This window comes from Leopardus geoffroyi, chromosome E1, assembly GCF_018350155.1.
Source record: "Leopardus geoffroyi isolate Oge1 chromosome E1, O.geoffroyi_Oge1_pat1.0, whole genome shotgun sequence".
In the NCBI taxonomy this organism is placed as follows: Eukaryota; Metazoa; Chordata; class Mammalia; order Carnivora; family Felidae; genus Leopardus; species Leopardus geoffroyi.
This window is the reverse complement of record NC_059330.1, coordinates 53,394,308-53,417,162: the sequence shown is the minus strand read 5'-3', so window position 1 is coordinate 53,417,162 and position 22,855 is coordinate 53,394,308. Positions and strand designations below refer to the sequence as shown.

Below are 22,855 nucleotides of genomic sequence, written 5' to 3'. Positions count from 1 at the left end.
ATTTATGCACATGTGTGCACATGTAAAGTTTATCTGCCTATCCATCCATCTGTCTGTCTATCTATCTATCACAGTTTTCTCTGGATAATAAACAACCACCCAGCACACTTTAGGGATGCTAGTGACCTACTTTTTCCCCATCTCTCTGGTTGTAACATTTTTTAGGAAGTGCAAACTGGTATTAATGTTAGTCTAAGTAAACGACATTAGATGAAAAATCTGCTATTCAAAAAAGAAAGAAGGAAGGAAAAAGAAAGAAAGAAAAGAGGACAAAATTACTTTGTATTCCAAAGCAGAATAGACAATCTTAAAGGGCACCAGCCCTCTCCGAGTATTGATGGAAAGTCTCTATTACCTTTAGCAGCTGGTGACCCTTCCTGAAAGTTGAAAATGTTGACATGACCATGAATCTTAAAAGGCTCTCACTTTATAGCCAAGACTGGGCTCAACTCTGCCAGCACAGAGTATTGGGATCTGAAGGTATTTGAAAACTCTGCACCAAATCCTATCATGATCCATTTTTTTCTGCCCCAACATGGCCTTCTGCCCTTTTGGGCTTAAGTTAAGAACGGATTAAGTGTACTAGGCACATCATTAGCCTTCCTTTTTTTCTTCTTCTTCTGTTTTTTTAGTGTTTATTTATTTTGAGAGAGAGAGAGAAAGAGATAGAGGGGCAAAGAGAGAGGGAGAGAGAGAATCCCAAACAGGCTCCCACCATCGGTGAAGATGGGGCTGGAACTCACCAACCGTGAGATCATGAGCTGAAACCAAGAGTTGGGTGTTTAACCAACCGAGCCACTGAGGTACCCCAGCCTTTGATGCCCTCAGCCGGCCTGCCAGCCTCTTAGGCCATATCTGTCTTACTCCTCCCTGCCCACACCATCCATCCACCTTTGACTGACAGCCCCCAGGGGAAGTTTGGGAGAAACTACCAGACCACCTCAAATCAAATAAATTGGTGATAATCTGCATGTGGGCACACATGTGCATATTCTCTCTCTCTCTCTCTCTCTCTTTCTCTCTCTCTCTCTCTCTCTCTCTCTCTCTCTCTCTCTCTCTCACACACACACACACACACACACACACACACACACACCTACACATCCTGAAAAGGTGAATAAGAGGAACACTTCTGGGCTCACAGCCATTGTAGCTTTCTTCCCCATTGATCCTGGCAAGGGAAACAGGTGGCTTCTGTGTCCGAATCACTTTTCCCCATCTGGTGAATGGGGACGTGGCAGAAAAAGTAGCAGATTGGTACAAGAGCTGCTGGGCTTGTTGGCCACGTGCCCATCTGGTGGCACCAGCAGATTTTTCTGTTCACAGTCCACCCCCCACCCGCAAGTCCGACCTTGGCAGAAGTTTACCCAAATACGATGTGACTTTGTGTTCTTTGTACGATGTGTTCTTTGTGGAGAGGACCCATGAGTCTGGAAGTGTGGATTTTCTTTGTTAGTTGGGACTCATTCTTGTAGAGCTGGGTTCTTCTTAACACAGTGGGTAGCTGTGCTGAAGTTTACCTTTGCACTCTCCTAAGTGTTTCTTGAACAGATTAATGGCAGGATAATATTGCCAGGGAAATAGTTAGCTAATTAAGACAACAAACTTTTGGGGCGCCTGGGTGGCGCAGTCGGTTAAGCGTCCGACTTCAGCCAGGTCACGATCTCGCGGTCCGGGAGTTCGAGCCCCGCGTCGGGCTCTGGGCTGATGGCTCAGAGCCTGGAGCCTGTTTCTGATTCTGTGTCTCCCTCTCTCTCTGCCCCTCCCCTGTTCATGCTCTGTCTCTCTCTGTCCCAAAAATAAATAAACGTTGAAAAAAAAAATTAAAAAAAAAAAAAAAAAGACAACAAACTTTTAGAGACAAACATTTAGCTAAATTTACATAATGTGTAAAGTATTTGCATCTCGATGTGCTCATTGCTATTTGCTTAGAAGCCCAGGCTGATTGGAAATGAGCCCACCCGACCCATGAGTGTCCTTGACATTGGCTTCACCTTAGGGCCACGCTGACAACAGATTCGTCGCTACCTATCAGCATACAGGTGCTTCTGCCCATCGCAGGTTCTGCCTTAGAATAGACTTGGTCCCGACCACATCCTGTCCCCCAGAAAAGGGACTTTCTTTGCTGACCCTTGTGGAACGCAGTTCCCTTTGCTCCCACCCTTGATCCGCTGGAACGTCTTCCTGGCAAGCGCTTCTGCTGAGGTGCAAGTTGTCCACTTGTCCCACCTCCACGTAAGCCCTTGTTGTTCTTCATGTTGCTTTCGTGGAATCCGATCAGTGTCTGGAGGCTTCAGTCTCGGTGCGGGAGGCCTTCCTTGTGGCAAAGGAGAGGAACGCACAGGAGGTCACCTGTGCCTACCTGTACACCCTGCCCTCCTCCTAGCTTCCTTCAGGCTCCTCCCTTCCCGAACCTGCTCGTCTCTGGATAGGCTTTCGGAATGGGGTGACACGAGGGTGGCCAAGGACCAGGACCAGCTGGATTGAGGAGACTGGCTGCTTCTATGGGCTGAGTGGTTAATGAGGCCAGAACTCATGGCCAGGAGACCGTGCAGGGAACTGGGGATTTGCATGGGCAGCGAGCACTGGGTGGGAAGGCGGACCCGAGTCTGAGCCCGCAGGCCAAGTTCAAGTCCTCTTGGCCTTCGAATGTCTGTTCTGTTTGCAGCCCGGGGTGACGTGTACAGAGCCAACAGTCACCCGAAGCGGGCCAGTTACTTTGCAATTACGGGGTTCTTGCAGACACCAGGGTTCAGCAGGGCTAGGAAAATACAAGGTGCCCGAAGAGCGGAGACTGTCATGCGTGCTCGGACGTGAGTGATCTTGGAAGGGACCAGCCTGGCAGCACGGGCTGATGAAGTGGGGCATTCTCAGAGCCCGTTGCCAGGAAAGACACTGATGTCATGTGATCCAGCGGTTCTCATATGCCGGCCGGCCCGTGGGCCGGCAGCAGCAGCCCCACCTCAGAGCCCACAGAGATGCCCGTGGGCAGTCTCCTCCCTTGGGACATGCGGACCCACTAGGTCTGCTGCCGAGACTGGGAATCTGGATTCTTAAAGCTTTTCAGATAATTCTGATCAAGGCCTCTTTTCAGAAGCACCAGTCCAGTCCTTTCAGGAGACTTCCACGGCAACAAAGCTCCTAGAGCAGGTGTATCCTCCCTAAAACCTCCTGCTGTCCCCACTTGGGAGTGAGCACAGAGGATCCGTGGCCGCAGTGCGTGGTGGTCAGATGCGTCCTCAGGCGTCTGCATGGTAGAAGGAGGTGTTCGTGCCCCTGGTGCTTTAGAGAATTAACGGGTCGGGGGTCTTTGGGTTTTGGTGGAGGTGGAGGCTCCCCTGGCAGGGAAAGCTTGTGGCGGTGCAATGCCGGGGGGGGGGGGCGGGGATCAGCCCCAAACTAGCAATCAGGAGCCGGGGGCTTGACTCTCGGTCCTGCTGTGAACTGGCAGTGTTACCCTAGCAGGATCACTCTGTAGCCGAGGTTTTCTTATTTCAGTCAGACTTCTTTGGATTGCTGGCGACAGGAATCAACTCATCCAGCTGAAGCCGAGTCAACTTTTATTTGCTCACTCGTGGGGAGAGGTACTGAAAACTCGTGGAATCAAGGGCAGCTTCAGGAACAGGCCTCGGGCTCTGGACAGCGAGGGCAGTACCATCAAGACAGCCTCTGCACCCGGCGCATTTCCTTGTTCCTGCCCCGCGTGGCTAGGCTTCAGCCCACGGGGGCGGTGTCCACGGGGCAATATCCGTAGGCCACTGGCTCAGATCTGACCGGCTCAGATCATACGTTCACCCCCGAACTGACCACTGTGCTCTGCAGACTAGACCAGGCTTGGGGTCGGGGGCTGGGGTTGGAGAGGCCTCCTGCTGAACACCTCCGTCTTCCCTGTCCGAGCTCTGAATCAACTTTAAGAGGCGAAAGAGGCAGAGGGAAATAAAAATTCCATGCTCAATACCAAAAGATTGGGTTAGAGGCAATGGCGGTGATGTGCATCAGAATGGGATTCGTGATGGTGGACTGTGGAATTAGGCCAATTTACTCACCAACTCACAGACACGCTGGGGAATCCCGGGAACCTTGCAGCATGGAGGCCTAGACTGGAAGTCAGGCGGCCTGTGGGCACCCTGACACTCAGGGCAAGGGGGGAAGCTAACCCCAAATTCATCTCTCAAGAAACTCACTCTGTCCCCATGGGGAGGTATTAAGGGGGGCACAAAAGACCAGGAGTATTTAGGGCAAAGTCCCTCCTCATGGAAACAGAAGTAGGGGCAGCAGAATTTCATACCCCACCAAACCGGGGGTAGACCAACCGGTTAGCTCCATGAAGGAGGCAGAGCTGGGAATAATGGCTGGGCGGCTGGTTGAAAGGATGTTAGGGTAGGCCACTGAGCTAACCTCTTCCTTACCTGTAACATAGGATTTGCAAGAACTTACCTCCCAGGGTTGCTTCTAGAATTAAAGAAGATAAAAAGTTTTCCAGGTGACCATGCCTGTGGGGTCTTGCTTGGTGCAGAATAGGCATTTCAATTGGTGATCATTGAACCTGAATCAGGGAGAGAGAGGAGGTCATGAGGCAGGGTCCTGAGGTTATCTTGGGCCGTCGCCTTTCACAGCGGGGTCGGTGTTTACATAAGCCTTTTGGGGGTTAGAGTGTCCTTTTTTTAGGTTGTCATCTACTGCCCCTCCTCTTTTTGCTTTTTTTTTGTCCCCTGTTGAGGATGAGGTTGAAGTAATGTCTTCTGTTAGTAGGCAGCTCTAATAGTCAGCATGCTAAAAAAAAAGTCCCACCCACTGCATATTGTTTCTTGGGGATCCACGTACAACTGAACTCAGGTTCATCCATTGGTTTATCAAGCCCAGGCAGGTCCAGATGGGCCACGCAAAGCACGGAGTGTTGGGGGAAAGGACAGACAATGCTTGCAAATGTCAAGGCAAACCTTTGCATGGACACCACAAGGTGTCCATAGGATGCAGCATTCTGTCATGGTACTCACTCTCTGGACTCTTCTTTCGAGTTAGTCAAGCTGACCAGTGACCTCCATTATGATTCACACATGGCTGAATTATCCACACCAGCCGCTGGGTGGATCCAGGCCATAAACTTCTTTGGGGAACATAAAGGCTTAGGAATAATTCTCATGAGGGCTACTGATGACTAAGAGAATTGAATCTTAAAGAAATCCTAAAAACCCTACTTTTTTTTTAAAAAAAAATTTAAGTTTATTTATTTATTTTGAGAGAGACAGAGATAGCATGAGTGTGGGAAGGGCAGCTAGAGAGAGAGAGGGAGAATCCCAAGCAGGCTCTGTGCTGCCAGCAGAGCCCGATGTGGGGCTCGAACCCATGAAGCCGTGAGATCATGACCTGAACTGAAACCAAGAGTCAGACGCTTAACCAACAGAGTCACCCAGGTGCCCCGTTAAAAACCCTGCTTTTCGTAGCCTGGATCAGGGGCCAGCAAAGTACAGTCTGCTGGCAAGATCTGGCCTGTTTTTGTAAAAAAGAGTTTTATTGGAATGCAGACAAACCAACTCATTTGCCTGTTGTCTGTGGCTCCCCTTTGCGCTACAAAGGCAGAGTTGAGTAGTTTTCCAGGAAGCTGGAATGACCCACAAAGTCTAAAATATTTATTATCTGGACCTTTACCTGAACATTTGCTGACCCTTGCGATGGATGTCCATATGGAAGGCATTTGCATAAATAAATGTTGGTTGGTCAATCAGTAGGATGTTTCGGAATGAGGGTCTTAACCTTTAATAAAACCATAGACTCTCTGAAAACATGTGCAAAATGTTCTGTGTTGTAGACGTGTGCGCACACTTTTCTGGGGAAGAGTGTGCTTGGCTTCCATTATTCGTTCCACAAATATTTAAGGACCTCCTCTGTGCTAAGCGCTGTGCCGTTGTGAGCATGTGGGCTCAGCCCTTTGCGCTGCTCAGGCATCAGAGGTGGTGGCCCTGTGCACAGACCAAAGATGCACTGGAAAGCGGTTAAATATTACGGAATTTAGGCTGTAGAAGACCCCCCCTCCCCCGCCACACACACATACCATACACATGTTCTTTCTACTGCACCATTTAAATTGAGCCTGAAAAACGAAGGGCTCAGAAACCACCCTGAAGGTAACATTTATATCACAGAAATCCCAGAACAGTAAATATTGACCCTTCCAAGTTCAACCAACATTTAGCCAATTGTAAAGTGCCCGTTTATAATTCCTGTCCAGATGACTTTTAGTACTCTAAACAACCAAAGCTCACTAGAGGCCTGGAAGGTAAGTGGTTGACCCAGACTTTGAAATGGTTTGGACAATTAACACATCTTTCCTTCTGACAAGAAAAAAAATCTTGAGTATATATTGTTAGTTCTCTGTTTGACTACTGGAAACTCTGCCTTGTTCCTTCTTGACCTCCAGTAGGTGATGGAGATTTGGCTGAGAACCATTGACTCGGGGGGATTATTATGTTATGATATGGAGTATGTTCACACCTTACCACTACGTGAAGTCATGTTTCAGAACTGTATGATCCACCTAAAAACGTGTGTGTGTGTGTGTGTGTGTGTGTGTGTGTGTGTGTGTGTGTTTGTGTGTATTCATCTATGAGATACAGCATAAATATAAAAAAGACTGTCAGGATTTGTTGAAGGTGGTCCCCTCTGGGTGGTGAATGATTTTTAGTTTCCCTGTGCCCTTATCAGTATTTTCTCTATTTCCTGTAATGTCTGGGAATGTTTGTATTGTCAGAAAATATCATAATACATTTAAAGGGAACATAATGCTTTTCGTCTTAGGGCAGAAAGAGATGCCGATTCCTCCGGGCAAACAAATTTGCTCCTCATTCAGTGGACGTTCTTACTTTCTGAACAGTGAATGTGCCGTCTCTGAAGCTCATCTTGGGGCATTTCTTAGTCTAGAACAGAGTTGGATGAACACTGACATTGGAAATAGCCTCTCTCTCCTACTTGTCTGGGATGAGCGACCATGTAGGCCAGTGGCGGCAGAGCATAGAATTCGCGCTGGAAGGGGCCCCGAAGTCTACCTAGTTCAGCTCATTTGCAGTTGGAAGAAGCTGAGACCTTCAGAGGTTGGGACTTGCACAGGGTTGTGTATAGAAGACTAGGGATAGAGTTGACCTGAGATTTCTATGCCATGGTTTCATTCATTTAATTGTGGCTTTCTAAGGACAGCAGGAAACCAGGTGCGATTGTGTAAAAAAACTTTTTAATGTTTATTTATTTTCGAGAGACAGGGAGAAACAGAGCATGACTGTGGGAGGGGCAGAGAGAGAGAGGGAGACACAGAATCAGAAGCAGGCTTCAGGCTCTGAGCTATCAGCATAGAGTCCGACACGGGGCCTGAACCCACGAACCGTGAGACCATGACCTGAGCTGAAGTCGGACGCTTAACTGACTGAGCCACCCAGATGCCCCGACCTGGTGCAAATTTAATATAGACAAGTATATCAAAGCCATGGATGTCCAAGGACATGAATAGAGCTTCCCTATGGTAGTTAGTCTTCCCTAGTCCTTCCTTCCCCCTCTCCCTCCTTCTCCCCCTGTAATGGCTTATCTTCCAAACTTCTCGACTGTGCTTGGTATTTCCTTTCCCCCCACCTTGGAGTCCCGGTGGAAGATGGAGCCTGTCTCCCAGGGTAGAAGTTGGACTTCCGGCCTCTCTTGCAGCTAGAGCTGACCATGGCTTGGCCACTGGGGCGGACCTGGTAATAAAGTTATCCCAGCAGAAGCGGCCAGAACTCAGTGCCAGTGACCTGAACTGGGGCATTTGGCGTCCAGCCTTGAGGACAGAGGTGCTGCCACATGGGTGTGTGGTGGCATTTTGGTGGAGCAGGAGTCCTGGTCTCCCTTGGCTCTGTTGGGGTTCCAGGGTGGGTTCTGTGGCCTTCCTGGGTTAATTCCACGAGCCCCTCAGTTTTCTTCTGATGACTGACTTGGCTTCTATTGCCCTTCCCTGAGGCCCGTGCCCCGTAAATTCTCCCCGCTGAACCTGCCGTGGGCAGAAATTCTCCCTTGCCTCCAGGTAAAGCTCTCTTACCTTCTTGTAACCAAGACAACCAACAAACCACACATCTTCAGGCCTGTGCTCATCTTTTCCTTCCTTCCTTGTTATCTCCAGCCACCAACTGTGTTCCCGTGTCAACTGTGCATATCCTGAAAAGCAAGAAAATCCCCGGACCAAGAAACGTTTGTGGAATTTTAGATCCACATGAACCTTTCCAGCACCGCGGTTTCCATTCGGTCACGTGCCCCTAGGCAAAAGGAAGGTTTTGTTTCCCAGCGCCCTTTGCAGACCATAATGCTATTGGTTAATAATGTGTGCACTCTCATGATTGTGGCACCTAACGGTGTCATTGATAGTGTCGTGTTTGGATTCCTGGTGGCCAAGCCCTAGGACAAGAGAGGAAATGCGAGATAGAAATAGAGGAAGAGTTTAGGTCGACGTAGACCCTTCATAGACTCTCTGTAGACACAGGGGAGATAAGAGAATGCCTTGTTTGGGGGGGAATTGATTTTTCTCTCAATTCTTCTGCTGGTGGCTGCCTTTCCTGGTGACGGTCTGTATTCTCTAAAAGAAGAAAAAAAAAAAGGATTTTCATTTGATGTAAGGAGACCATGGTTTCTGTCAGGATGGTACAATTACTTTTTACCTTCTGGTCTTAAATTCCTTTGCCTTCCCCCCTTCTCCGTCCCCCACCATGCGTTTGGCAGTCATGTGTGTCCTTAGGTGCCCACATAGAACTAAGAATCAGGTGACTGAGCCACCTAGGTGCCCCTGGACTGACGTAAATTTAGAGACTAAGGAAGTACTTGGATTAAGTAGTACTGAAGTGGTCTAAAATATTAATTTTCAAAATCTAGAATGTATCAGAATTACCTTGGGGGTGAGGGTGGGAGATTCCTGGGCCCCAGAACCCACGATGTGCCCTCGCCCACAGGTTCTAACCCAGTAGCTCCAGGACGGGCTCCAGGAGTTGGTGTCTTACAAGCTCCCACCATGACCCAGCAACGGATGGACTTCTACTCCACGCTTGGGAGATACAGTGGTCTAGGCTATTAATCTTTATTCTCAGAATTAGAGAGGACAGCAGAACAGCATTATGTCATAGGGGAAAGTGAACCAATGACAATTAAGTTAATATTTGCTGTTGGACAAGAGCCCTGAAGTGGGTGCTGTTCTCCTGGGTGCCTCCTCCCTGACCTGGTAATTGACAACCATGTAGGTTAAGCACACGCCTTCCCGCCCCACCCCCCCCCCCCCCCCGCCCCCGCCATCTTTCTGGGGTCGGCTGAGAGTCCTTTGCAAACCTCTTATAAGCACTGGTATTTTTCAGGATGCCCTTTTTCTCTCTCCGATGAGTGTGCTGGGAGTTTTTTGAAACAAATGTCTTTTGCGGGTGGACTCCCCCAAAGCTAGAATGATCTCTTTCCCACGGGAGCATTTGTGCTGAACACACACATGCAGGGTAGACAGCTCTGGAGCCCACCTGGGATTTATTTTTAGACCACATTCAATTCATCAGGAATGAGTTCATGTTGATTAATTGGTTGTTTGTACCTTTGCAGCAGAAGAACTGACCTGGTAGGTAATGTTATTGGATATTTTGGCTCCCTTGGCTGAGAATATAAATTATTACCTTAGATAGTTGGAAAAAGCCATGTTTTAGTGGGTGGTTTGCTTAATGGATGAGAAACCTCTCGCTAAGAGTGAGCTCATCTCTTCGGAGGTACATTTAATTTTTTTTAAATAAATTCTTTTTTTTTTTTTTTTTCAACGTTTATTTATTTTGGGGACAGAGAGAGACAGAGCATGAACGGGGGAGGGGCAGAGAGAGAGGGAGACACAGAATCGGAAACAGGCTCCAGGCTCTGAGCCATCAGCCCAGAGCCCGACGCGGGGCTCGAACTCACGGACCGCGAGATCGCGACCTGGCTGAAGTCGGACGCTTAACCGACTGCGCCACCCAGGCGCCCCGGTACATTTAATTTTTACCAGTTATGCAGATCCATTTGTGTCTGTATTGTCCCTAAGCAGTTGCTTATTTGTAAGCATCAATAGGCGAGGCATGGGTTACTTACAGGTCCTGGGAAATATGGACTGAAAAGACAAGGGAATTGAACCAGCCACCCTACCCAGGCAGCATTTGACCCTCTGATAATCGTGTGGCTCGTGATGTTTAGAATGATAAGTGAAGACATCTATCCTAGTTACAGAGATTATAAATCAGGTTTTTTGGGAAATGTTTATTTTTATTTATTTATTTTTTTTAATTTTTTTTTTTCAACGTTTATTTATTTTTGGGACAGAGAGAGACAGAGCATGAACGGGGGAGGGGCAGAGAGAGAGGGAGACACAGAATCGGAAACAGGCTCCAGGCTCCGAGCCATCAGCCCAGAGCCTGACGCGGGGCTCGAACCCACGGACCGCGAGATCGTGACCTGGCTGAAGTCGGACGCTTAACTGACTGCGCCACCCAGGCGCCCCAGGGAAATGTTTATTTTTGAGAGAGAGACAGAAAGAGAGCCTGCACGCGCTAGTCGGGGAGGGGCAGAGGGAGCGGGAGAGAGGATCCAAAGCGGGCTCTGTGCTGACAGCAGGGAGCCCGACGTGGATCTCGAACTCACGAACCGTAAGATCATGACCTGAGCCGACGTCGGATACTTAACCGACTGAGCTACCCAGGTAACCCCTGTAAATAAGTTTTGCATCATATTTCTTAAACTCCAGATGCTTCTCTGCTCAAGGGTTAGTAATTAAGCATAATAAATACTTCAGTTATCTTTCCATGAAGTTTCCTTCATCTCCAGTGGAATCTTTTCCTGCCCTGGATTACGTGTGACCCATGCAGTGTCTCCTTGGATGGTTTTGCACTGAGAAGAGTGTGTGGCTGCTTTCAGAGTGGAATGCGGTTTGTGCATTCTCTCCCCACCCGAGAACTGAGACACTAAATGGGGCAACAAGTAGGATGGTCAGATAAAATACAGGGTATCCGGGTAAGTTTCAGTGTCAAATAAGAATGAATGCTTTTTACGATAAGTATATCCCAGGCAATATTTGGGATATACTTATACTAAAAAGTTTCATTTTATCTGAAATTCGGTTACAACTGAGCACCCCGTCTTTTTCATTTGCTAAATTTGGAAGCCCCAGCAGGGCTCCTGTTCCACACTAGATTCCTCTCGCCGTATGTAATGTTTGCGGAACTGCTGTTACTTACAAGAGTCCCAGGGTCATTGGGTAGCAAGAAGACTAGGGAAGGAGGAGAAGCTCTCATGTATCCTGCTTTTGAAAAAAGTAGCATTTCAATATTGAGAGAGAAACACAGCTTTGGGGACCATACCAGCCAGCAGCATAAATGAAGCGGATGACCCCTCTCCCCCTACTTTTTTTAAAAGGCAGTACACTGTCTTGAGGAATGTCAAAGGGGATTTTTTTAAAAATGTTTCTTTAATTTTGAGAGAGAGAGGCAGAGAGACAGAGGACCCGAAGCAGGCTGAGAGCGGAGAGCCCGATGCGGGGCTCAGACCCACGAACCGCGAGATCATGACCTGAGCAGAAGTTGGATGCTCAACCGACTCAGCCACCCAGGCGCCCTGAGGAACTTTTTTTTTTTTTTTTTAATATTTTTTTTCAATGTTTATTTATTTTTGGGACAGAGAGAGACAGAGCATGAACGGGGGAGGGGCAGAGAGAGAGGGAGACACAGAATCGGAAACAGGCTCCAGGCTCTGAGCCATCAGCCCAGAGCCCGACGCGGGGCTCGAACTCACGGACCGCGAGATCGTGACCTGGCTGAAGTCGGACGCTTAACCGACTACGCCACCCAGGCGCCCCGTAACTTTTTAAAAGAAGGCTGGAATCCCAGTTTGGCCAGGTGGATACACCTGTCTGATGTGTGAGAACACCCGCCGCTCCCAGCCGGGTCTCAGGTACCATCGACAAGCACAGGCACCTCACAGGAAAATTACCCGTGTCCGTAAGGAGTTAGTTAATCCTATATCATTAAAGAGGCCTTGTTTGGACAGAGGACCCTTCACAAAAGGGGAAGGAAATACACCTGAAACTCTGAAAAATGTTCAACTTCACCTGTAGTCAAAGAAATACAAATGAAGGGAAATGTCATTTCCTTCATAAGTGGATACATTTATTTTTAAATGAAAAATACCCATGCTGACTAAGAAATGCCATGGTGAGAACTCGTGAACTTTCCTCATGGAAATGGAAATGGCATGGCCTTTCTGGAAATTAATTAGCCAAACCCACCACCGCCCTTTCATCAACACTTCAGCTCTGGGAATTTTGTTCAAATTTCTGCTTGTTAATACAGGTGAAAGGTTTTGCAGTGATATTTATAGAAAAAAAATTAGAAATGGCCTAAATGCCCAACATTATGAGAATGTAAATAATAATTTCTATTGCTGGAAATGCTTCTAAGAGTTTTCAGTCATATGGGGGAAATGCTTATGTTTAGCGAGAATAAAAAGCAGTCTTCAGTTGTATAATATGCTATCCCGGTTACGTAAAACCAGGCAAAAAAGCACGGAAGGAAGTATACCAAACTCCAAATATATATGTTTTTAGGTGATGTGTTTATGTGTGATTTAAATTTTCTTCTATTTTTAGAGTTTCCAAGGTTGCTTTGATATGCACTTAACGTCTTTATAGTCAGAATGCAGTTACTATACCAGCAGAAGTATTTACCAGCAGGAGTATTTTATTTGGGGCACCTGCCCAATGGTGGAGAGGTGGGTCGAATGCCTGGCCAGCCCCCCCCCTTGACTACTGGAGCCCATAAAACTTATGGAATGGGCAACATTTAAATGAATGCCATGCTGTTGGCTTTATGCCAGGACTTCACATTTGCAGCATATATGTTGGCATTTCCAAGGGGTTGTGGAGAATCTAAGGACACTCGTGGGTGAGTAGCCTTGTAGGGCTCAGGGAAGCTGAGGAACTTCTCTCGGGTGAGGGTGCCACGAGCATCATCTTGGCTGCCCGGTTTTGCATCGAGAGATGGATTGCACTCAATTGCCAGCCTCAACGACTCACACCTTCCCATTTCCTAACATAAGTGCCCAGTGGGTTCTAAAGACAGCATTTAAGGCAAAAATGTTGAAGAGTCAAAATCACCCCCTTGAACATCCTTTTTCTCCCTTAAACCGCCAAGACTTGCCCCTCACCCAGAACCTCCAAAGCCAAGAATTCATTTTTCTTACCATTTCAACGAACACCTCTCTCTTTCTGGGCGATTGAAGCCAAAGTTTCTTTGAAAGGATAGTGATGGAAAGGAGAAAGGGAGGAATGGATAAATGGAGTTTTCCCATGTTTGTTTTCAACGGCACATACCTGAATTTGCAAAATGTGCCTGTGATACAGCTCCACTGTAGTTCAATGTTAGGAAACCAGTTGTTGGCCAACTAGGAGTTACAAGTAAGCCCGTGGAAGATTTAAGAACCATTGCACAAAGTTTCTCTATCTGCATTAGGAGCTTTTCCTCACATGCGGGGGTGTGTTTCCTGGGGTAGGTCAGCCCTCTGCTCCCATGGTGTATATGAACCATGAAACCATAAAACAAAGAATTAGTGCCTGAGGTCAAGAAGGTACTTTTCCTGGGTGGGTGCCCCTCCTAGGTGGGAGGGAGCAGAAAGAGTATGCCCCCATGTGGCAAGACGAGGCACCACAGCTTTTAGCGTCTAGAAAACTGAATTAAACTTGAATAAAAAGAAATGGTTTTGCAAATGATGGGCTCAGAACTAAGCAAAATTCCCTTAAGGCATTAAAAACTAGAGTCACAGAGGCTAAGAAATGTAGAAAATGTTTCTGGAGTTTTAAGTGAAACAAGTGGAATATGCAACTGTACATTAAGATGTATAATCAAGGGGCACCTGGGTGGCTCAGCCGGTTAAGTGTCCGACTTCAGCTCAGGTCATGATCTTACGGTCTGTGAGTTCAAGCCCTGCATCAGGCTCTGTGCTGACAGCTCGGAGCCTGGAGCTTGCATCAGATTCTGTCTCCCTCCCTCTCTGCCCCTCCCCCACTTGTGCTCTGTCTCTCTCTCTCAAAAAAAAAAAAACAACAAAACAAAAACCATTTTAGTACAAAGGCACTGAGGCACAGATATAGCATTTCTCTGAAGCCTTATGGCTAATGATTGACAGAGCCAGAGTCCCATGGTTGACAAAGCCATGATCCCATGGTAGGCAGTGTGATCCCACATCTATTCTCTTTACCATTTGCAGTGACCACAAATATGCACACACACACACACACACACACACAAAGCATGAACTGGACAAGGGGTAGGAACAAATGACGGTCATCGGGATAGGGACACTGGAGACTTTCTCTTTAATGTAGTTATGCTTACAGCTTTACAAAAAGGAAGCAGTCTGAGTGTGGAGAGGTTTAGAGACAGTTATAGGCTTTCGTTTTGGGTATATTTGGACTGGAGGGTCATCTGCCAAGACTGTGAGAATGACCTGGCTCTTTCTTAAATTTCCATGTGATTGTCAGGAAGGGCCTCCATGGGCCTTGATCTCTCCACGTGCCAGGGTGGATACTCACCCATGTTGAGTCATTATTTCATGCCCAAATTTGGCATTAATTACATAAAGGAAGTCATGCTAATCCCATAAATGATTAAAGAAACAGAACCAAATTCTTAGCAAGCATTGTCACACTCATGTTGATAATTGAATTTCTTCTCCCAACTCATTCTGATTTCCTGGGAAACCAACAGGAAGGAAAAATAGTAAGTAAATAGATTATCCTCTCTCCCTGCTTCAGACTGGCCTTTTGATTTTGTTTGTGCATACGTAGGACGTAGTGAATATATATATCACTGACTACTCTTCATTATATGTTTTGTAAATGGGGTTTAGAAGGAAGGTATTTTTCCAGTGGGTCGAAGTTTTCTGCACTTGGCAGATGAGGATTTGCCTATTTCTGTTAACTCAACCAGATCATTTCCAATGATATGTTGGGGACATTTTTAAAGCTCTTGTGGCTGGTGATTTATTAATTAGTGTTGCCGCATTCGCTGGGAGCTGAGGTTTCATCCCTGGGCCCTGTTAGATTTGGCCGGTTACATCATCTGAGGGACACCAGACATCCTGTGGGCCCCATCCCGGGCCCATGGGTTATGAAAACAAAGGTTAACGTGGTTTTCATTTTGCATGATGTTCTCGGTCTGAGGTCCTTGAATCCATGAGGATTCAAAAATTATTTCAAATTGTCTTTGTTTTTTATTAATTAATTTTTTTATTTTTATTTATTTATTTATTTTTTTGCTGAAGAGAGAATTATAGCTTTCACTGTACTTTAAAAAGCAGTTGCTGGGGCGCCTGGGTGGCTCAGTCAATTAGGCGGCCAACTTTAGCTCAGGTCATGATCTCACGGTTCCTGGGTTCAAGCCCTGTGTTGGGCTTTGCGCTGACAGCTCAGAATGTAGAGCCTGCTCTGGATTCTGTGTCTTCCTCTCTCTCCCTCTCTCTCTCTCCCTCCCCGGCTTGTGCGCTCTCTCTCTCTCTCTCTCTCTCTCTCTCTCTCTCAAAAATAAATAAATAAACATTAAAATTTTTTTTTTTTTCAAAAGCAGTTGCTGATTCAAAATGGTTTAGAGCCACTGATATAGAGACTTCACCTTTTGCTTCACTGGGACAGGGCCTACCCAGGCATCAGGGTTTGCCATGACCTCTGGCTCGTGCCTGCCGGACCAGAGATGGCTTTGCTCTGTGATACGATGCTTTGGGATGAGAATCACATGTGTGATTGTGTGAATGTGTCACAGAAGGTCGCCCCACCCTTCAGTGGGAGAGATGAGCCTTGGCCAGGTCTGTCCGTTCCCCTGTGGTCCTTCTCAAATCCAGCAACACTGTGCCTCTCCAGGAAAGGAGGACAACAGGCTCAACCCCAGCAGTGGGTCCCTTCTTTGTGTGGATTCTTAGATGCTAACGTCTCAGGTAAAAAAAAAAATGCGTTTTTGATAATGGGCAGCTTTGAAGTCTTTTCTTTTACCTTCTGAAAGAATCGTAACCCTGTGTTCCGCGCTAGGTGTTGATAACTATTTTCTACTTGTAGCTGCTTTATCCTTGGACATAGCAGGTCTAAGGGTTTCAGAAGCGTTGTTTTCAGGTTTGTCTATGAGTGGGACTGACTATAGATACGAGACGTCCACTGAGCCTTCTCCACCTCTGGGGTCACTGGTTGCAAGCTCACCAAACCCCCTCTGCACGCTGAATGTATCCAACATAAACATCTGGGATTTCAAGTCCCTTAATGCCACGGCAGTGAGAGCAGTGAGCAAAGGAGCAGATCAACAGCCCCCCCTCCCCACCCCTCACACCCCAGCCCAGTCAACAACAGGGTCCTGGTTAAGAGGTGGCCTCTGGAGGCAAAGACCTGGCTTGACTTCGGAATCCATCTGGGACAAGTTGGTGAGCTGGGACTGGTTAACTCTACCTCTCTGCTCTTCAAGGTTTTTTTTTGTTTTTAATTTTTTTTGTAATGTTTATTTTTAAGAGAGAGAGAGCAGGGGAGGGGCAGAGAGAGAGGGAGACACAGAATCCGAAGCAGGCGCCAGGCTCTGAGCTGTCCGCACAGATCCCGACGTGGGGCTCGAACTCACGAACCGTGAGATCATGACCTGAGCCAAAGTCGGACACTTAACCGACTGAGCCACCCAGGTGTGCCCCTCAAGCTTTGCATTTGTTAGAGGGAACCTTCTCTGCTTTGTGGGGCTTTTGTGAAGACTGAGGATAAAGTTCCCTATTAGCCAATGTCACTAATGCCATTTTGCATTTCCGAATCGACATTGCCCATCCTTCCTCTTTGCCAAATCCTACTTCGAAAGTGCCCAGACCTTTCCCCCCTCAACAGGTTCTTGTCGCTCTGGCACACCTCTTCACCCCACCCCAGGCTTGGCCACTGCCCCCATGAAGCGGTCGTCCTTTGCTCATGGTGCTGGTGTTCTTGGTATGCGGTGGTCTCAATGGCCCTGCCAGGAGAGGCAAGGAGATTCATTGCTCAGGAGGCGTTCGTACTCTCTGTAGTGATTAATTTGGACTAATTTTCCTCGTTGCAGACCCATTAGCGGCTGTTAGCAAACAGTGGCTTATTTAACATGCACGTGAGCTGTTCACACCATCTCAGGTCCCGTTCGGGCACAGCAGCTTTCGCACACGGGGGCCCCGAGGTGGGGCACGGGGACCCCCAGGTGGGGGCACGTGGCTTTATCTCTTTCTGCTTCTCCGTCGCTCCTATTAGACACTAGCACACGGCTGGGATTTGCTAACGGTGCCCCCAACTCTGTTGCTCTCTGTGCAAATTTGCAGCGGATTCAGAGTCTGATGCCTTTGTGGCCCTGACAGAAATAAGCACCAGCTTCAGAGTTTATTAGAGAGTATACATTTCTGCCCTCCGATGCAAAGGAATTATTCCTATCTTCTCTGTCTCTTCTCTCTTAAATTGTAAAATCCCAAGGGGAAGAGTTCCCCACCCCCCACCGCCATCAGCTCCCACTGGAGAGTGAGGTCCGGTCTGTGTGCTCACGGGAAACCCAAGGAATCCGTGGTGTTTCCTGACTGGTCCCGGAGGAAGGCGGGTGCCCTCTGCCACCATATGGAGACCGCGCCGTGAATGTGTATTTAGCTTTGACCTGTGCAAATAGTGTCTGGGTAGAGTGGCTTTCCAACAGAGATTGTTGGAGTCCCCAGAGGCCGGTTATATGAGCTGCGGCTGCTGACTGGGTGGGGGCTGGTAACCCTGCATATTCTGGAGAATCCACAGAAGGCCCCTTCTCCCTAAGGGCATTGAGATTCGGCTGTTGTGAGAGAGACAGAACCGACTGGGACCTGGGGAAGCCTGAGTCTGCCTGCCCTTTGGAACTTGCTTACTCTTCAGGCTTACTTGCTTGATTTGAGTGAACAAACACAGAAGGATTTTCAAAAGAAGATTCCCCCCCTTCCCCACCCCCGTTTTGGAAATACAAAGCAATGTTCACTTAGGCGCGTTCATCCGAAAAGAAGATAAAGACCCGGTCAAGTTTATGTAGTGAGATTCTGGTTGCTAAGATCAACCCCCTCCTACCTTTGCTTTATACCAAGAAGTAAGGAGAGGGGTGCCTGGGTGGCTCAGTCAGCTAAGCCTCCGACTTCGGCTCAGGTCATGATCTCACAGTTCGTGAGTTTGAGCCCCGCGTCGGGCTCTGTGCTGACAGCCTAGAACCTGGAGCCTGCTTCCAGTTCTGTGTCTCCCTCTCACTCTACCCCTCCACTGCTCACATTCTCTCTCTCTCTCTCTCTCTCTCTCTCTCTCTCTCTCTCTCCCAGAAATAAAAAAAATAATGATAAAATAAAATAAAATAAAAAATGAAAAGAAGTAAAGGAGAGCCCCATGGTCAGGGCGAAAGGAGTCCTTATAGTTGCCTGTTGTTTCTTAATTTGACTCTGGGAAAAATTTTCTGCAACTTTCCGCTTAGAGATGAGAATCCTTTTGCTCGTGGAAAGTTCATAGGGAAGGGAAGGAGCCCACCACAGAGAGTCCCTTCTACCCTTCAAGTTGATGACCATTAACTCCTGCAAGAGACATTCCCCCCCGACACGGTGGAGAATCAGTCAGGCTGCTGCTGTTTCCTGCAGCCAGGGGAGCCACATCGCTTATTGTCCAGACCAGGACACTTTGAGAGTGAAAGGGGACACCAACAATCCCCCCACCCCCGGGGTGGCGAGCCCAAACTGGGATGTATGGTTGCCCTATCGTGTCCCGTCCAAGACCACTGAGTTGTGACTTACAGGTTCTTAGGTTCACTCGTGATAGCGAGACCCTCCTTTCCATTTGTGCCGCCACGTGCCTGAGATTCGCTCCAGACTCTGCTCCCCCAGGAAGCCGCTCCCACATATGTGTCCCGTGCTGTGCACCGCAGTCTAGACACTGCCTCAGACCCAGGCGATTTGCCTCCATCAAGAGTGAGCAAATGACCCTGGAGACCATGGGTAGTTGGCACAGCCTGGGCCTAGGAAATGACATCCTTCAAATATATCCCCCAAGAGGAATGTTTGAAAGGGAGGTTGGCTCATGAAGTCCAGTGGCTGGGACCGTAGTCAGCCCGTGGGGCTCAGAATGTCCCACGACACGCAGGCTGCCATTTGTCTGTCTGTCTGTCCGGCTGGCTGGCTGGGTGCATGATTTCCCATGTCTGTGTGTCTGTGTGCAGCCCCTTCCTTCTGTCATCTGCCAAGCTGCTTCCTTGCTCTCTTCCCTCGTGGGTCGTCAGGCTGCCCTCGCACGACCTTTCGGATTGAGAATCCACACACGTCACCAGTCCCTTGGCCCTGGAGAGGGGATCTCTTTGGCTGGGCCTGGCACACGATGGGCTCCCATGAGGCGGTGTGAAGAGGAGGGGAGGGTCACATACCCTGCCATGCTGTAGGGAAAGAGGGAACACAGGACAGCCAGCGCAGTCCGCACCTACGCACTTAGCCCTTGCGTGGAGCCTCTCATTTAAGCCTCACGAACCTCTGTGGGTTGGGTCCTCTTAGTATCCCATCTTGTGACTCAGGAAACCAGGGCACAGAGACGGTAACCAGCTTGTGTAGCGCCACACAGCTGCTACGTGCACGAGTCAGGGGTGAGTCGGGGAGCCTGGCTCCAGGCTCTGAGCTCCTGGCCACTCCTCAATGTTGTTTCTTTTAAATAGGCGTTGTTAGGGTGGCGCCAGTTCCATCTTTTTTTATCCCTTCCAGTACCTGTACTTTGGGCGCCGTCTCTTCAGCGAATGTTTGCTAAAATGAATCAAGTGAAGGAAGGAAGGAGGAAGAGGAAAAGAAACAGAATCCGCGGTCCCCTGGGAAGTCAGGAAGTGGACCATTTCCCGGGGTTGAGAGCTGCTTCCCGCTGCTGCTTGCCAAGGACCAGCGTGCACATTTTCAAAGTGCTCTCTCTCCCTGTCCCTCTCTGTTTGCTCAGACAAGAGTGAGAACGGGGAGGCCTATCAGCGGAAGAAGGCGGTGGCCGCGGGTCTTCCCGAGGGCCCTGCTGTCCCGCCGCCTCCTCGAGGGAACCTGGCGCAGTCCCTTGGCGGCAGCTGGAGGAGGATCGCGCTGCTCATCTTGGCCATCACCATACACAACATTCCAGGTGAGGTCTTGCCCCCCGAGCGGTCCAGCCACCTGCCTGAAGGTAAAGTCACGCCGTCAGCTCAGCTGCTCGGCTGGAACAGTCGTGACGTGGGTCCTTTTTTGACGGGGGTGGGGGACAGAATGCAAATCTTCCTTGGCTTTATTTGTAACTTGCGTTATTGCTGTGGGGAGCACCTTTTACAAGCCCGGGATGTCTCCGGTTCCGCTTGACGCTCTTTTATTATTTTTTTTTAAGTTTATTTATTTTGAGAGACAGTGAGAGAGAGAGAGGGAGTGAGGGAGGGGCAGAAAGAGAAGGAGAGGGAGAATCCCAAGCAAGCTCTGTGCTGTCAGTGCACAGCCTGGTGCAGGGGCTTGAACTCTCGGACCGTGAGATCACGATTTGCTTGAGCTGAAATCAAGATCGGACGCGTAACCGACTGAACTGGCCGGGCGCCCCTGCTTAACGCCCTTTTAAAATACTGACTTCTGTAGTGCTCAGCCTTACGTGCCTTCTTGCTGTGGGACACCTGTCTGAAATGTCCTTGCGAGGCCTATCCTTTTTAGCATTCGGCAGTAACTCGTGTTGTGTCTTTGGACTTATTTTAATTGAAAAAAATGTGCTGGCATTTTATTTCAAAAGTAATATCACATTTCATTTAGAGTAACTAGAGAATGCAGATAAACATGAAAAAGAATAAAGATATTATAAAAAAAATAAATTGAAGGAAGCTGAGGCAGTCCTTGGGTCGGTCACATCTTGGAATTCACCAGTTAGTGTATCTGGACAAATGACTCGAGCTCTCTGAGCCTTGGTTTTCTCATCTGTGAAGTGGGCATTTGCTACCACTGAGATAACTGGGATGTTATTTACAAATTGAATTGATTTATTTTGATACTTAAATAAGATGCTATAATGTGCACACACACACACATACGTTCACAGATTTTGGTACCGTACTTGGGCCACATGAGCAATTGGAAAATGGTCGCGGTTGTTAGCATTAATAATACTCCTGTCCTCCTTCCCAGCTGTGGCTTCCTCATTCTTGAGTTCTTCAGCATCCAGATCCATCTTCCTTGGGCCAGAACTCGAGTTTGAGGAATAACGTTGCTGAGGGAGTGTCCCCGGGTGATATATTATCTGAGCCCTTGCCCAGTTCATAATGCCAACCCGTTACCCTGTTACACAGCAATGACTCGACTGGACCAGGCTTGCTGGAGGCACATTCTTCTCCTCGAAGCTTGTGTAGACGTTGTTCTATTGCCCTCTGGCTTCAATGTTGTGGGAGAAAAGACCACAGCCAATGTATTCCTCTCTGGGTAACTTGATATAACTTCTGCTTGCACAGAAGTCATTTTTAACTTTTACAACGTTTGTAACTTCTGCTTTGTCATTTTTAAAGAATCAAAATTTCAATGTCCTATATTCCCGTATATACTGAACCTGTCTAGAACATGTTGTGTCCAATTACTTTTTTTTTATTTGAGAGAGAGAGCGAGCACACGCGTGCACACATGCGCACACAAGTGGGGGAGGGGCAGACAGAGAGGGAGACAGAATTCCAAGCGGGTTCCTTGCTGTTAGTGCAGAGCCCCATGAGGGACTTGAACTCACAAACCGTGAGATCGTGGCCTGAGCTGAAATCAAGAGTCGGATACTTAACTGACTGAGCCACCCAGGCGCCCCAATCACTTTTTAAACTTAGGTCTTCCCCTAGATGAGAAGCACTTTCCTTATCATTTCTGTCCTGGTCTTAGGAATTTCTATCATAGGATCATATAGGCTGGTTGCCTTCCAGTTTTTCTTCACAATCTCATTTCCCTCTTGGCTCTTTCCCTTTTGACCATAGGCATACTCTCTGGTTTTTCTAGAGCTTACTATTCAGTATTCCTTTGGAGGAAGTCTTATGTAGGACCCCAAAGCACCAAGCTGACCCGAGTAGATTTGCCCTGGTGGATGGGTCTGGCCACATTCACCCCCAAAGTTTTAGCGAGCTCATTGGAAGACCAAAGACTTGGCAGAGGGCGGCTTGAAAAACCTCCACAGTCACCCTCAACCTATTAAATTCTAATCAGTAGAAAAGAGAAGGTACTTACCCTGCCTCTTCAGTCGTAATAGTTAATTGCTATCTTGCTGCCACTCAAGGCTCCTTCTCTAACCAGTTGAAAACGAATAAAGATCAGCCCAGTGGGTTTACAGCCAAATAAGGTAACTATACTGGCTTGAGGTATCCCGTGGTGATTTTCTGTCTCCCAGAAGAACACAAAAGCGATCTAAAAATCCAGATTTCGTAGGACTGGGCTTTGAGAAGCCGGGCATAAGCTTTCCTCTGGCGGAGCCCTTCCCATCTCCCACCTGCCACTACCCTCTGTGTTCCCGTGTGCTCAACTGGGACTGTTTCTGGGCTCATTTTAACAGAAGATCAGGGAGAATCAGAGTTCACATATTTACGTGTTCATTGACTTCAGTAAGAGCTTGGATTAAGGCCAGAAGCAAAAATGTGTTAGCAGGAGGAGGTGTGGGTGGACACTGACATTTGATGATTCGTAATCAGCACAGATTCAAAAGTTACTTCTTTCCTGACAACAGACCTTCTTCTGGATCTTTGGCGTTCCCAAGTTCAAGTTCAACCTGTGTCCCTTTTATGGTGAATCGGAAGTACCTTTTGACTGTATGGAGGATTGAGTGGCTCATAGGAACCTCAACTAGTTGGTT

At 48.0% G+C, this 22,855-nt stretch overlaps 1 protein-coding gene across 11 annotated transcripts in view; it reads left to right on the top strand.

Annotated features, from left to right (window-relative positions):
• The window catches only part of SLC39A11 (solute carrier family 39 member 11), a 429,657-nt gene that overhangs the window by 264,380 nt on the left and 142,422 nt on the right, over positions 1 to 22,855 (top strand). For 10 of the 11 annotated variants that reach the window (XM_045489580.1, XM_045489581.1, XM_045489590.1 and 7 more), the window contains one exon: positions 19,985 to 20,155. The exons of the other annotated variant lie outside the window; for it this stretch is intronic. In XM_045489580.1, the coding sequence (XP_045345536.1) occupies positions 19,985 to 20,155 (171 nt within the window). The remainder of the gene's footprint in view (positions 1 to 19,984; positions 20,156 to 22,855) is intronic. 11 annotated transcript variants of the gene reach the window in all.